Source organism: Mustela erminea, chromosome 14 (assembly GCF_009829155.1).
Source record: "Mustela erminea isolate mMusErm1 chromosome 14, mMusErm1.Pri, whole genome shotgun sequence".
Lineage (NCBI taxonomy): Eukaryota > Metazoa > Chordata > Mammalia > Carnivora > Mustelidae > Mustela > Mustela erminea.
Genome location: NC_045627.1, coordinates 40,031,025 through 40,045,119, shown reverse-complemented (window position 1 = coordinate 40,045,119; position 14,095 = coordinate 40,031,025). Strand labels below are relative to the sequence as shown.

General features: G+C 35.7%; 1 protein-coding gene across 2 annotated transcripts in view; it reads right to left on the bottom strand.

Annotated features, from left to right (window-relative positions):
• Nucleotides 1-14,095, bottom strand: part of ADK (adenosine kinase) — a 538,857-nt gene that overhangs the window by 466,985 nt on the left and 57,777 nt on the right. For both annotated transcript variants that reach the window (XM_032311698.1, XM_032311700.1), the window contains exon 3: nucleotides 192-245. In XM_032311698.1, the coding sequence (XP_032167589.1) occupies nucleotides 192-245 (54 nt within the window). The remainder of the gene's footprint in view (nucleotides 1-191; nucleotides 246-14,095) is intronic.

Here is a 14,095-nt window from a genome sequence, read left to right as displayed (position 1 = left end):
TTTAACATGCATGCAGGAAGAATTATTACTATTGTTAACTGTATGTAATGTAAATTATACTATTCTTACTAGAATTAAGGTCATAGTGTTAATTATATTTTTATATTTCACATAATTTAAAAAATCAGATTGTTTACATACATCTCCATAGAGGAGTAAACTATGTACCACCTAGGGCTTAATGTACTTACAATTCCTTGTGTTTGTCCTCAGCCAAGATCTGGTCATTCGGCTTAAGAGAATACCTATAAAACAAAACAAAAAAATATTGGTCATATAAACATATAAGCACATTTGGCTCATGGACATCTCACTATGGTTATCAACATACAGTCAGTTAAACCCCATCAAACAAGCACTACCATAGTGTTACAAGTCTCTGTCTTCACTGATAAAACATTAATGTCTAAGTTCTTTGTTGTTCTGTTAGTCACTTCTGCAGACACCATCCAAAGAACTGAAGTAGGATCAACCTGACCTTCAAAAACACAAGGTATCTTCAGTAGTGAATGATCTGTAATGTTACATTCATCCAGCAGTTCAAAATTCAAGAAACTGCCACAGTAAGTATTTAAGCATTCACAAAAGAATGTGCATTCATTCATTAAATACACAGTAAAAATCTGTGTACCACACTATGTCCTAGGTAGTGTGACTTAGAAGGAGAAATAAGTTTCTGAGTTCCTTGACTAAACCATTTATAAGTTTAATAACAACAAGCAATTATTACATTTCTTTAAATCTCACTTTTCCCGTCTATAAAACAGAGGCTGCTATAAATATTAGAACAGGTATCTTCCAAATTACCATATATTTGTCATGTTTAAGGTAAACAGATTTCCGAGCAGTACACAGAAAAAAATAAACAACGGACTTCAAATTCCACTTGTATTCAACCCTTTTCTAAAAACTAAGCTCCCTGACAATGGGTCAGAAGTTCAAGTGGAAATGTTATATAGATTCTCCTTTCTTACCTCCCCTCTCATAAATGCCTTTACTCACTTGACAAAAAGAATGGCATCCTGAATAGACCTGTACTGCAGTGACTGGGGTATATAAAAAGCTCTGAAGTGCTAAATGAGAAATGGTTCATAATATTTTTGTCTGCAAAATCTCTTTAAGTAAAGTACCATAAACTGACTACAGAGTTTACTGTTTGATACATTATTTCTATAAATATCTAAGCTACAAATTATAAATGGGGAGCTGTCACAGGATGTTCTATTTTCAAATATACTATGGAATGGGGCACAAGTTGATTATACTTTTCTTTAAAAACTTTATCTTTGGGCACCTGGGTGGCTCAGTGAGTTACGCCTCTACCTTTGGCTCAGGTCATGATCTCAGAGTCCTGGGATGGAGCCCCACATCGGGCTCTCTGCTCAGCAGGGATCTTGCCACCCCCTTTTTCTCTGCCTGCCTCTCTGCCTACTTGTGATCTCTTTGTCAAATAAATAAATAAAATCTTCAAAAAAAAAAAAAGTTCATCTTTTCCATTCCATTTACATGATTAAAGATTGCATTACTTGTCAGGAAGAATCCTATGAAGTAAAGCTAAGAGAGTTTCCAAAAAAAAAAAAAAAAAACAATAAAGAGAGTCAACTTATTCCCTCCAAGCAACAAATTAAAAACAAAGTTCCTTGTCTTTCATTTATCTACTGAGGATTAAATATCAGAACATGGTTGTCACAGAAACACAAGTCAAATCATTTATTTGACTTTATCAAGAAAGTAAATCTGATATGTTTGACAATGAAGAACAATTGTACCAATGACTCCAAGGCAGACAAGTCTTCAATGAATGGTTTTGACTAAAACATGTGTAAGGCACTCAGTAAAAACATATTATCAAGAAAAATCCTTTTGACATAGGTATCAACAATATTACAATCAACAATATTTAACTTTCCCTAGCATCTCCTAAAATGTTTAGGTAAACTATAAGTAAAACACTAATAGATATAATTACTAGCTATTTAGGAAGCCTTACTAAAACCTTTTTCAGTGTATTTCTTAAAACTAAATGTCTCTAATGACTCTAATGACTGGGAAGTCCAGTGATTTTCAATTCTTTGCTTCTAACAAAACTGAGAATGGACCTAAGAAAATAATCAGCTGATAGACAAATAAAAATAATTTTTGATGATAGGTCATTTGATAATAGAGAAGCTCAAACAACTGAGTGCTGCTGCTGAAATAAAACTCTGCTCATTACCAACCAATTAATTATGTGAACACATCTCTCAGGACTTCCACCTGTCAGGGAGCAAGAATTCCTCATCTGTTTCTCGGGGACAAGAGCTCCTGTCCCCTTCAAGGTCCTTCTAGATGGACTAAGAATCAAATTGACAAATTAAAAGAAGAAAATCAAATGTAATGGACATACATATGAGGAATTCACATAGACATGGAAATGCCAAAGATGTCAAACAAAATGAGGTATATGTACCATTCTGAAATAAGGAGAAGGAAGTAGGGACCTGGGATTACAAGGAAAGAATGCACTTTACAGGGAGATAAGAAGAGATGCTTGGGGGCACCTGGCTGACTCAGTTGGTTAAGCGTTTGACTCAATTTCAGTTCAAGTTATGACCTCAGGGTGTTGAGATGGAGGGCTCTTGGCTGAGCTTGGAGCCTGCTTAGATTTCTCTCTCTCCTTCTCCCTCTGCTCCTCCTTGCTTTCTCTCTCTCCCTCCCTCTCAATTAAAAAAATATATATATGTGTCGTAATTTGATGTTTTCCCTATCATATAAATGTGTCACTCAGATATAATTTATCTGTTAATGACTCTTATTCTGGGAAAGATTCCCCAGTTCAGACTCCTCCTTGAGGTTAAGGGAGGGACAATAGTTTCTCATGAACCCACAGGGTCTCAAGTGCCTTCAACTCAAAATAATTCACATGCCAAAGTGGCACGTTCTGAGGAAGCGCCTATCTGAACCTCTTCACATTTCAAAAAGAAAAAAAGGGAAATAAAAATGATGCTGAGCAGCACTGCATATTATTATCCAAGAAATGCTGAACTAAATGAAAAAACTTAGTTTCACCCACCTCATTAAAAGATGCATTTCCAATAAAATGTTTTGTTTAATAATTATTTAACAAAATTTTAATACATTTATGTTGTTTTATGAAGTATACATTAGTTATAACTTAATGACTAGGAGGTATTTTAAAATTCAATTTACATGCATAAAAATATATTATCTTCATTATATATGCATATTATATTAAATAAAAAGATAATTTGTACACAAAAATACATTACAGAAGGATAAAATCTGGTGGTAAAAAAATTTATAGAAATACAAATTTAAACACAGAAAGGAATATGAAATTTTTCAGGAGAAAAAAAGAGCTTATTTTTGTCTTTTTTATAAATGGATGATGGTAAAATAAATTTTTTTAAATAAATGGATGATGGTAGATAGCAAACATTACAATAAAAAATCATAAATTTTAACTTAATGAGTGAGGAAGTTTATTAAAGTTTATTAAAACATTTTTATGAAAATTAAAATGTTTGAAACCAGTGGATTTGATATCTATGTCTTAGCAAAGTGTTTTGAAAATGCACAACTCAACAGCAACTCAACCAATGTTACTTTCCCTCTCCGGCTGGCTAGTGATAAAGAATAACAAACATTTCCTGCACTTAAGGACCTTGAGGTTCAGTACCTGATCAGAATAAAAATAACTGCTTCTGGTATGATAAGGTTACAATAAAATGAAGCACAAGGTACAGGGTTAAAACAAAACACTGAGTAACAAGACTTCTTCCTAAGAGCATCAATAAAGGAACAGCTTTTATCTGTTCCACAACTTTCTCTTCCTTCCCCACTTCATCTCTCTTCTCTGTTTCTTTACCATTAAAACAAAACAAAATACTCTTCCCTTTTAAAGTCTCAGGATAAGAATTTAAAGGGAATAGTGAAGCCAGGAAAAAAAAAAAGGGTCAGGGCGGGGGGGTGGGGCGGGGGGCATCCAGATAGCCAAGAAGCAAGCAAGGAAAGATAGCCTGAATTTTTATCAATCACTGAAAGGGACATTTTACTTTCCTAATTCACAGAGTACCTGTCCAGATCCTCAAGAATAAATGTGCAAGATCCATTCTGGACTATTCTCCAAGCAAATTAGTTCCCTAATTCCAAACTCCAAAGCAGTCATTCTTCCCATAGCATTTCTTTTTCTCATCTGATTTCTCCCTATCTAAAACCAGATAACTTTTCATCTTGTGTCAATAACTTTAATTTTTCTTCATCTTTGCTAGTTTTTTTAAATCAGTTTTATCTTCCTTATCTCTTCCTTGACTCTTACACACTGCAGTTTAGGAAACTGGACCATACATAAATATCCAAAGTTGACCAAAATGCAAAGTTTGAGGAAATAGTACCTAATACTACCCTCACTTCTGACACCAATTGCAAATTCAGGAGGTTCCCAAAACCATCGTCTGATTCAGTAATTCATTACAAGAACTTACAGAACTCACCGCAAACTATTACACTCATGGTTAAAGATTACAAGGAAAGGATACAGGTCAAAGACCAAGGGAGGACCCATATGGAGCAGTGTCTGGGAGAGCTCCAAATGCAAAGCTTGTTCTGGCATCAGTATTGACAATCCAGCATGTTGCTGGTATGTGACAATGTGGTATGCAGTATTGCCAACAAGAGAAGCTCACCCAAGCTTCAGTGTCCAGATTTTTTTTTTTTAAAGATTTTATTTATTTACTTGAGAGAGAGACAGTGAGAGAGAGCATGAACGAGGAGAAGGTCAGAGAGAGAAGCAGACTCCCCATGGAGCTGGGAGTCCGATGCGGGACTCGATCCCGGGACTCCAGGATCATGACCTGAGCCAAAGGCAGTCGTCCAACCAACTGAGCCACCCAGGCATCCCTAGTGTCCAGATTTTTTTACTGGGGCTTCATTACGTAGGCATGATTGATCAACTGACTGCCCAAGTGGTTTAACTTCGTTTTCGGGTCAACTGATACCAGTTGGGGTGTGGCCAGCGCCTATCCTAAACAAAACATGCTTCCATCAAGTATGATGTAGATCACCTTTCAGAAGTCAAAGGTAAAATTCAAACATCTCTTTGAACAAGACCAAAATCTTTACTACACATATGCTTATGTGTGTTGATCTACATATGTCCATAAATATACTGACATGTACATGTATTTCTTTATTCATAAACTTCTATCTAGATCTACTTTTTTCAAAGAACTTTCCCTTATTAATACTCACATTACCCAATTTCAGTTGGTTAATAACTATATGAAATGCCACTAGAATAACCTATAGTCATTAATTATCTATCTCTCTGCCTAAAAGAATAATATTCTAACTTATAAAATGGAGCACTGTTTTAGTTCGCAAATTTTTTTAAAAGGCACTAGTAGAGCAAGGTATTTGTTCCTCCGTGCAACTTAAATACATTTCCAAAGCTCATAAACTATAACCAAACTATTTATTTATATAGATGTTTATTCATAAGAGAATAAAAACTTTATACAACTTAAAAATATACACAAAAATAGTATACACCTGTAACTGTAAAAATTATGTTTTAACTAAGAAATACTTCAAATTTATCTTGAAAGTAAGTAAAGTATGAATAAAGTATAAATTATAAATGTAAAGGTAAATATATCATCAGGACCATAACCCCTACTAAAAAAATGGAGCTATTTCTCAATGAAAGGTACAGTTGGATGTTTATTTACATTTGGAATTATAAATACATGTATTTCTCATTTTCATTTAGTATGTCCTGCTCTGCCAACCTAACTGCTGTTGACAGAAGATATACAGTGTCTTTTAATCTATCACATTTAACTTACTCTCTGAACATTCAGGTTTTTTTTTTTTTTAAGTAGGCTCCAAGCCCAATGTGGGGCTTGAACTCACTACCCTAAGATGAAGAGTTATATGCTCTACCTACTGAGCCAGTCAAATGCCCCTCAATGATTTAAATTAATAAACATCAGGGGGAAGATTCAACTTAGTGGGAATTAGAAAGTAGAGAACTATATCTCAACTTTCTACCATGTCTTTCCCAGAATGATAGTAAGTACAGCCTATTCTTTAGTTGGGTTTTGTTTCCTAAAGACATGATTAGATAGATGTTCTGCTTCTATACGCATTTCTTCATTTAAACATAAACATGGCCCCTAAAAGGCCAAACACTGCAGAATGGTATCGTGGCAGTTCTCAATCTTTTTTCTGCCTAATTTACCAGAGGATAAAGACAAGCACTTATTCCAATCAGCAAGAGATAAGAAACCTGATAAGAATACAGAAAAGCACCTTCTTTATCTGCCTCAAGCATCCACAGAGCACCTCTGAGTGAAAGAACGTTAGACTGAAAGTCTAAGATCTGCGTTACTGTCCTGTGTTACTGTCCATTAATTAGCTTTTTGAAGTGGGCAAGCCATTTAATTTCTCTAAGAAGAATGAAAGTACCTATGCCACAGGGTTGCTATGTGGATCAAATAAGATAATACAAGAAGTGTTCAAGTGCCACCACATGAGCATGTAATAAATACTCACCTCTCCCGCCTTTCTTGTAATGCATCTACCTCTGTAAAATGACTAATTCAATTAGCTCAGATAGGGAGGAAAGGAAGTGTAAAGTGTTCACATGTTTTGAAGCAAATGGGTAACTACAAATTTCCATCAAGAGAACAACAGTGTTGTGTACAAATATGTCGATGAGGGAATTATTTATGGAAAAGTAAAATTGTAAGCAAACACTAAAGAAAGTAGCAGATTTATAATCAGTAAATTTTAGCATGATAGGGAAATGGTTCAAGATTAAGCTTTAAAAAAAAAAAATGGTAATATTCGCCCAAAAAGAACTGGAAACATAACTTCAAAATACTATATAGATTACAGATTATTTTTATTCTCCTTGTGCTTTTTTGAAATAAGCAAATTACTTTCGAAATTAGAAAAAATATATTAAAAACAAATACATATAGCACTTTAGAATCCAGTCATAATATTCACCTGGATGTAATTTTCACTTAAACTGTTCAACCAATGAACATTTAAGCCTCCAAATACTAGTTCAAAACTTTTCTTGTATAAAGTTTTTAAAATAAATCTAATTAAATATTTTTATTGTATAAATATGGACAGCAACAGATGACAAGTGGATAGGAAGAGAGAGAAGGAAAAGAGGAAGAGGGAAAGAAGAAAAATAAGGGAGGAGGGGAGGAATGAGGAGAGGAGAAGGAGGATTAATTTCCTTCATCCCTGCCTGAGCTGCTAAAGGAAGACACACTTGAAGCAAAGAAGAATAAAATACAGTAATGACATTCCTACCTTGGGTAATGGGAAAATGGCACTGTTACTTAGGTTATAATTAAATATCAGAACACATCAGTAAAATGTATTAATACATGATAGATAACTATTAAGATATGCTATAACAGCAGTAGTGTGCAACTAACAGTAGTCATGAGACTAAAACAAACTATTTATTCAAATGTGCTTTCCCTAAATATTAGCATAACATAAAATTTCAGACCTAGGAAGGCCCTTGAAGATACTGCAAAGTCCAGAAACAGCCCGGTCATAAATGAAATGGCAAATCCAGCTTCATACAAATAGTTAATGCCAAGCCAAGACCCCCTACATAGCAGGACAACAATAAAATACTCCATAAATACTTGCAACTAAGATTGCCCTCTGAGAATTAAACCAGTAAAATTTCAAGAAATCTACAAATATTACCACATGGTCCAAAGAATCCAAATAGTAGCATGCAAAGTTTTACAGAATTAGCAAATTCAATCAGAGACAATGTGGATGTGGTAAGATTTTAAACAACATGGTTAATAATCCTAGCGATTAAAAAATAAACATATTAAATACATTTGAAAGGGAAAAAGGGGAGACCAAAAGTGTTAATCACCACAGCAATGTTTCAGACTACAGTTGCAGTTTAAGAGGCTTACAAAGAAACAGATTAAATGGTAAACCAGAGTTAAAATGAAAATAATAGCAAAAAGTTACAAAGTTTATGAAAAGATATTTTAAATCCTCATTAGTAAGCTAAATGAGGATTATAACTGAATTATAGAAGGCTAAAGAAAAACAAATCAGATTTACACTTAAACAAACAGAACTATATTCTTTGTATTGTTAAATTTTTTTATGTTTTTATCTTAAAAAATCATTGATAAATATTCAAAATGATTAGGCTCATATTTTCATTAAAGGAAATTTTAGATGTCACTGCTTGGCTACTGGACCACAATGTGAAATATTGGGGCTCAGAAGCAAACAGTCAAGAAAGAATTCTAGAGATGTCTTCAGCACAAAACAGGTGGTTTTCTTACAGCACAGGGAAAGGACCAAGCAGAAAGAGCTGGACTGGGATTGGGAGGAGTGACTGATTACATATTTTTAAGTTGGGAGAGGTTAGAGATAGTGTTAGTCTCTAAGGAATTTGAAAGCAAGGTTTCCAAGACCTTGAGGGGCCATTTACTACTGTCCAGTAAAACCTCAGTCATGAGCCCCTTCAGACGTGTTATCAGTGGGCCGTATGTTTGGAGGACGACTGCTAACAGAAATAAAGGAAGAAATATAAAAATAAAGGAAGGAAGTTTCCAAAGGGATTTTTATAAGTTAAAGGGGACTTCACTTATAACCTGAAGCTCACCGGAAGCTAAAGTTGCCTTTTATCCTTACCAAAGTATTAACCTTGCGGCAGATGAGTTCCTGGAGGAAGGTCACCCTGCCTGTCTCAAGTACTTGTCAATGGGCTGTCAAGGAAATTTAATTTTTTTCTACATTTCTTTTGCCTTTTTTTCTCCAGATTAAGCCATATCCAAAAACAACAACAACAACAACAACAAAACCAAAAAAACCACTTCACAACACACTTCCATTTCTCTTTTTTTAAAGATTTATTTATTTACTTACTTACTTATTTGACCGAGAGAGAGAAAGGGAGAGCACAAGTAGGCAGAGCAGCAGGCAGAGGGAGTGAGAGAGCAGGCTCTCCACTGAGCAGGGAGCCTGACATGGAGCTCAATTCCAGGACCCTGGGATCATTAGCCAAGCCAAAGGCAGATGCTTAACTGACTGAGCCACCCAGGCGCCCCACCCCCTCATTTATTTCTTCTATGTTTCAATTTGATTTCTGTCCCTACCCTTCCACTGTGATTTACCTAGCTGAGCTCACTGCTGACATCCTATCATCAAATCTAGTGAATTCTTGTAGGCTTTATGTTACTAGGCATCTCATGTGATATTATTATGTGATATTATTAACCACTCTGTCACACAAGCTCACTATACTGCATAAGACCGTGTTTTATTCAGTTCTCCTGCTAAAAACTTGTCATTTCTTCTCTATCTCCTTCCATAATTCTTTTTCACTTACCCAATCTTCTAGTCTACCTCCTTTACTTTTACCCTTTCTTTCCAAAGGCTCATCCATTAGTTGCTTTAAGTTAACTAGTTAGTTTGTGTATGTATGTATGTATGTATGTAACCGTTACATAATCATTACACCCAACTGTGGGGCTCAAACTCATGACCCCAAGAGATCAAGTTATACACTCTCCCAGCTGAGCCAGCCAGGTGCCCCTTGTTTCAAATATCACCTATTTAAGGGCGCCCTGGTGGCTCAGTCACTTAAGTGTCTGCCTTTGGCTCGGGTCACGATTCTGTGGTCCAGGGACCAAGTGGCAAGGAGCCAACTTCTCCCTCCCTCTGCCCCCCTGCACCCCTGCTTATGCTCTCTCTCATAAATAAATAAAATCTTTTTTAAAAATAAATAAATAGGGCGCCTGGGTGGCTCAGTGGGTTAAGCCGCTGCCTTCAGCTCAGGTCATGATCTCAGGGTCCTGGGATCGAGTCCCGCATCGGGCTCTCTGCTCAGCAGGGAGCCTGCTTCCTTCTCTCTCTCTCTGCCTGCCTCTCAGTGTACTTGTAATTTCTCTCTGTCAAATAAATAAATAAAATCCTTAAAAAATAATAAATAAATATAAATAAATAAATAAATAAATATCACCTATTTTGATGATGGTGATGATGATGGCAGAATAATAACAGCAGCTAGTCTTTATTGAATGGCACTGTATCAAAAGTAAAATTAAATATAATTGTTATTTATTATACACCCCTTCAGTCATGAGATCTCTACCCACCAGAAACATAAATCAAATTACCTTCTAAATGGGTCTACCTGGATATCTCATATTCATCTCACGCATGAGCAACACTGAACTCAATCTCTTTCTCTAAGGTGTCTTCCTCTCATACTCCCTAACTCAATTGTAAATAGCACCTTCTAGTCAGTCACCAAAACCTAAAAGCTGGAAAATCATCCCTGCCTCCTCTGCACTCTTTGTTAATCAGTCATTAGCCTTACCTTTGAAACACTAAAATATTACTGCACTTTCTCCAAACCATCATTTCCTGAGTACAATGATCAGGTCACCATCCATCAACAACTCTACCACTACAGCCTTCTCTAATTTATCTCCTCAATGCACTGATCTGCTGCAGACACGTGCTTTCTGTAAATCTAAATGTAAATCTGACCAGTCATTCCCCTGCTTAAACTCCCTCAAGTGCTCTCCCTTGCCCATAAAAAAGACACAAGGGACATTCCAAGCTCCTTAGTAGCCAATAACACTAGCTAACATTTGACAAATACCTAAATGACCTCAATTCAAATCCTCACATTATAACAGTCCTATTCTAATATTCGCCCCCCCCTTTTTTTTTCACAAGAAAAGTGATTTTCCATAGATTAAGAAACATAATCAAGGTCACACAACTGCAAGTGGCTCCAAAGTACACCCCTTAATCTTTAGTCTATAATGCCACATTAATGAGGTGATTTCATTCTACATCTGTAGTTTCAGTCAGACTTACCAGCTGCTTAAAGGCAAGAAACTTACCTAACTCTGCACTCCTAATACTTGGCAAAATGTTGACGACAAGGCAAGCGCTCCAAAACACTTGTACTGAACAACATGAACTATTAAAAATGAATCCACATTTAGGTAAGCCTGAGGAATACCATTTTCTCAGTATTATAAGTCAAATCTGAGAATCAACGAGGAACACCATCTTACGATACATGGGGCAAAATAAAAGCTCCATAATTGAGTCTGTGTTCATTCAATTTCAACAGTTTAGATCTTATTGGAGGAAGCCTCAGAGCAACTCAAGACTAATCACTTAGTGTGTGAAATAGTCTAAAATTTCAAATCTAAAAATCTAAGAATCTAGAATTCAGAAGAGTCAAAGACCATCTTTCTTTTAATGCACAAGGTAACCAAGTTAAAGAAAATATTCAAAATTTAGTAGCAATTCCATATACCAGTAATAATCTAAAAAATATTATTAAAAAAATATTCTACCCACAATAGCAACTTTATTTTTTAAATACCTAGAGTAAACCTAAGAAAAAATGTATACCTATGAAAAAAACAATACAGTTTTGTAATAAGACCTAAGCTGCACTATATATGTAACAACTAATCACATATGACTATTTATTATTTTTCAAAGATTTTATTTAATTTATCTGTCAGAGAGAGGAGGGAGAAAGTGAACACGCACAAACAGTGGGGAGAGGCAGGCAGAGGGAGAAGCAGGCTCCCTGCTGAGCAAGAGTCCCATGCAGGACTCAATCCCAGGACCCTGGGATCATGACCTGAGCCCAAGGCAGACGCTTAACCGCTGAGCCACCTAAGCATCCCCATATATGACTATTTAAATTTAATTAATTAGGGGAACCTGGCTGGCTTGGTCAGAAGAGGGTATGATTCTTGATTGTGAGGTTGTAGGTTTGACACCCACATTGGGTGTAGAGATTATTAAAAAAACATAATAATGACATTTAAAAAATAAATTTAATTATTTAAAATTAAATAAAAATTTAATTCAATTCATCAGTTGTACTCACCACACTTCAAATGTTCAAAGCTAAGGCTACTGATTATCATATTAGACAGCACAAATACACAACACTTCCATCATTACAGAAAATTCTAGGGGGGAGTGCTGCTATAGAGCTAATAACTTACTCTAGATTTTGCTTTTAGTTTAGTCACTTCTACATGGTTTAGGTTTTTTCCAAAACACAAGTATTTTTATAATTTTTGAAGCTAACAAATTTAGTAATGATAATACCATAAAATGTTTAGATCTAAAAAAAAAAAAACTAACCATTTTGTAACCCTGTATTTAATGTACTTAAGTCCATGTGTTACTAAAATATATAAAAGAGTGCTTTTAAAAAAATTGAGATGTACATGCAAGAATAGAAACTTATCTGGTAAAGACCTCATTTTTCCAAATTAATCTAAAAATGCAATGCAATCCTTACAAAATACCAGAAAGAATTTTTTTAGAACTGGACAAACTCATTCTAAAATTTATGTACAGGGGGCCTGGGTGGCTCAGTGGGTTAAAGCCTCTGCCTTCGGCTCAGGTCATGATCCCAGTGTCCTGGGAGCGAGTACGAGTGCATTGAGTGCGTCCTGCGTGTCAGGCTCTGTGCTCAGCAGGGGGCCTGCTTCCTCCTCTCTCTCTGCCTGCCTCTCTGCCTACTTGTGATCTCTGTCTGTCAAATAAATAAATAAAATCTTTAAAAAAATAAATAAATAAAATTTATGTACAAAAGAATTACCAAGAAAATTTTTGAGTAAGAACAAAATATAGGGACTTGCCCTACCAGACATCAAGATTTATTTTAGGGGCGCCTGGGTGGCTCAGTGGGTTAAGCCGCTGCCTTCGGCTCCGGTCATGATCTCAGGGTCCTGGGATCGAGTCCCGCATCGGGCTCTCTGCTCAGCAGGGAGCCTGCTTCCCTCTCTCTCTCTCTGCCTGCCTCTCCGTCTACTTGTGATTTCTCTCTGTCAAATAAATAAATAAAATCTTTAAAAAAAAAAAAAAAAGATTTATTTTAAAGCTTTAGTAACAAAATAAAGACAGAGCTGTGTTAGTTCAACAACAAACAGAAAGCAGAAAAAGAATTGGGATAAATAAAATAGATAAATAAAAATTGGCATTGCAGAAGCGCCTGGGTGGCTCAGTCGTTAAGCATCTGCCTTCGGCTTAGGTCATGATCCCAGGGTCCTGATACTGGGCTCCCTGCTCAGTCTCCCACTCCCCCTGCTGTGTTCCCCTTCTCGCTGTCTCTCTCTGGCAAATAAATAAATAAGAATCTTTTTTAAAAAATAGCATTGCAGATCAGTGGGTACAGCTTGGACTATCCACAATACAGTGAAATAACAGCTGATTTCCCTTAAGAAAAAAAAAAATTTAACGGGATTCCCTACTTCACATAATAAACAAAGAATCAATTCAAGTCAATTAAAGACCTGAGTACACAAATCATACTTAAAATTTCTAGAAGAAAATACTGTGAAATACCTTTATAAAGAATTAACTACAAAAGTGTCAGAGCATTTCATAATCAGTTTTAAAACAAAACAATTACACCTTTTAACCACACATGTAGAGTGTCACCTGACACTCCAAATACTGTTTTACTTCAAACCTAATACACATTCATTTATTGAAATAATTCCTCCTGATTTAAACAAATAATCCAGTTGTAAATTTTTGGTATTGAATAATCAGCACTGAAATTTACAACCAACTATTACAATTCTGAGTATTTTTGGAGTGAATGTTAAGTAATATCTTTCTTTTTTTTTTTTTAAGATTTTATTTATTTATTTCACAGACACAGATCACAAGTAGGCAGAGAGGCAGGCAGAGAGAGAGGAGGAAGCAGGCTCCCTGCTGAGCAGAGAGCCCAATGCGATGCAGGGCTCGATCCCAGGACCCTGGGATCATGACCTGGGCCGAAGGCAGAGGCTTTAACCCACTGAGCCACCCAGGGGCCCCTAAATAATATCTTTCATTCATGCTTACATTAATCAAGACCTACCTAAAGTTTGTACAATTGTATTACTAAAGATTTAGGTTGTTAAGAAAAACATATTTCCTCAACAACTCTAACTTGCCTTCTTAAAACTATTTTCTAATGATGGTTTTTACTTCTCAATTACCATGTCACTAATTCTCTTCATACCTCTTAGTTCTGTGG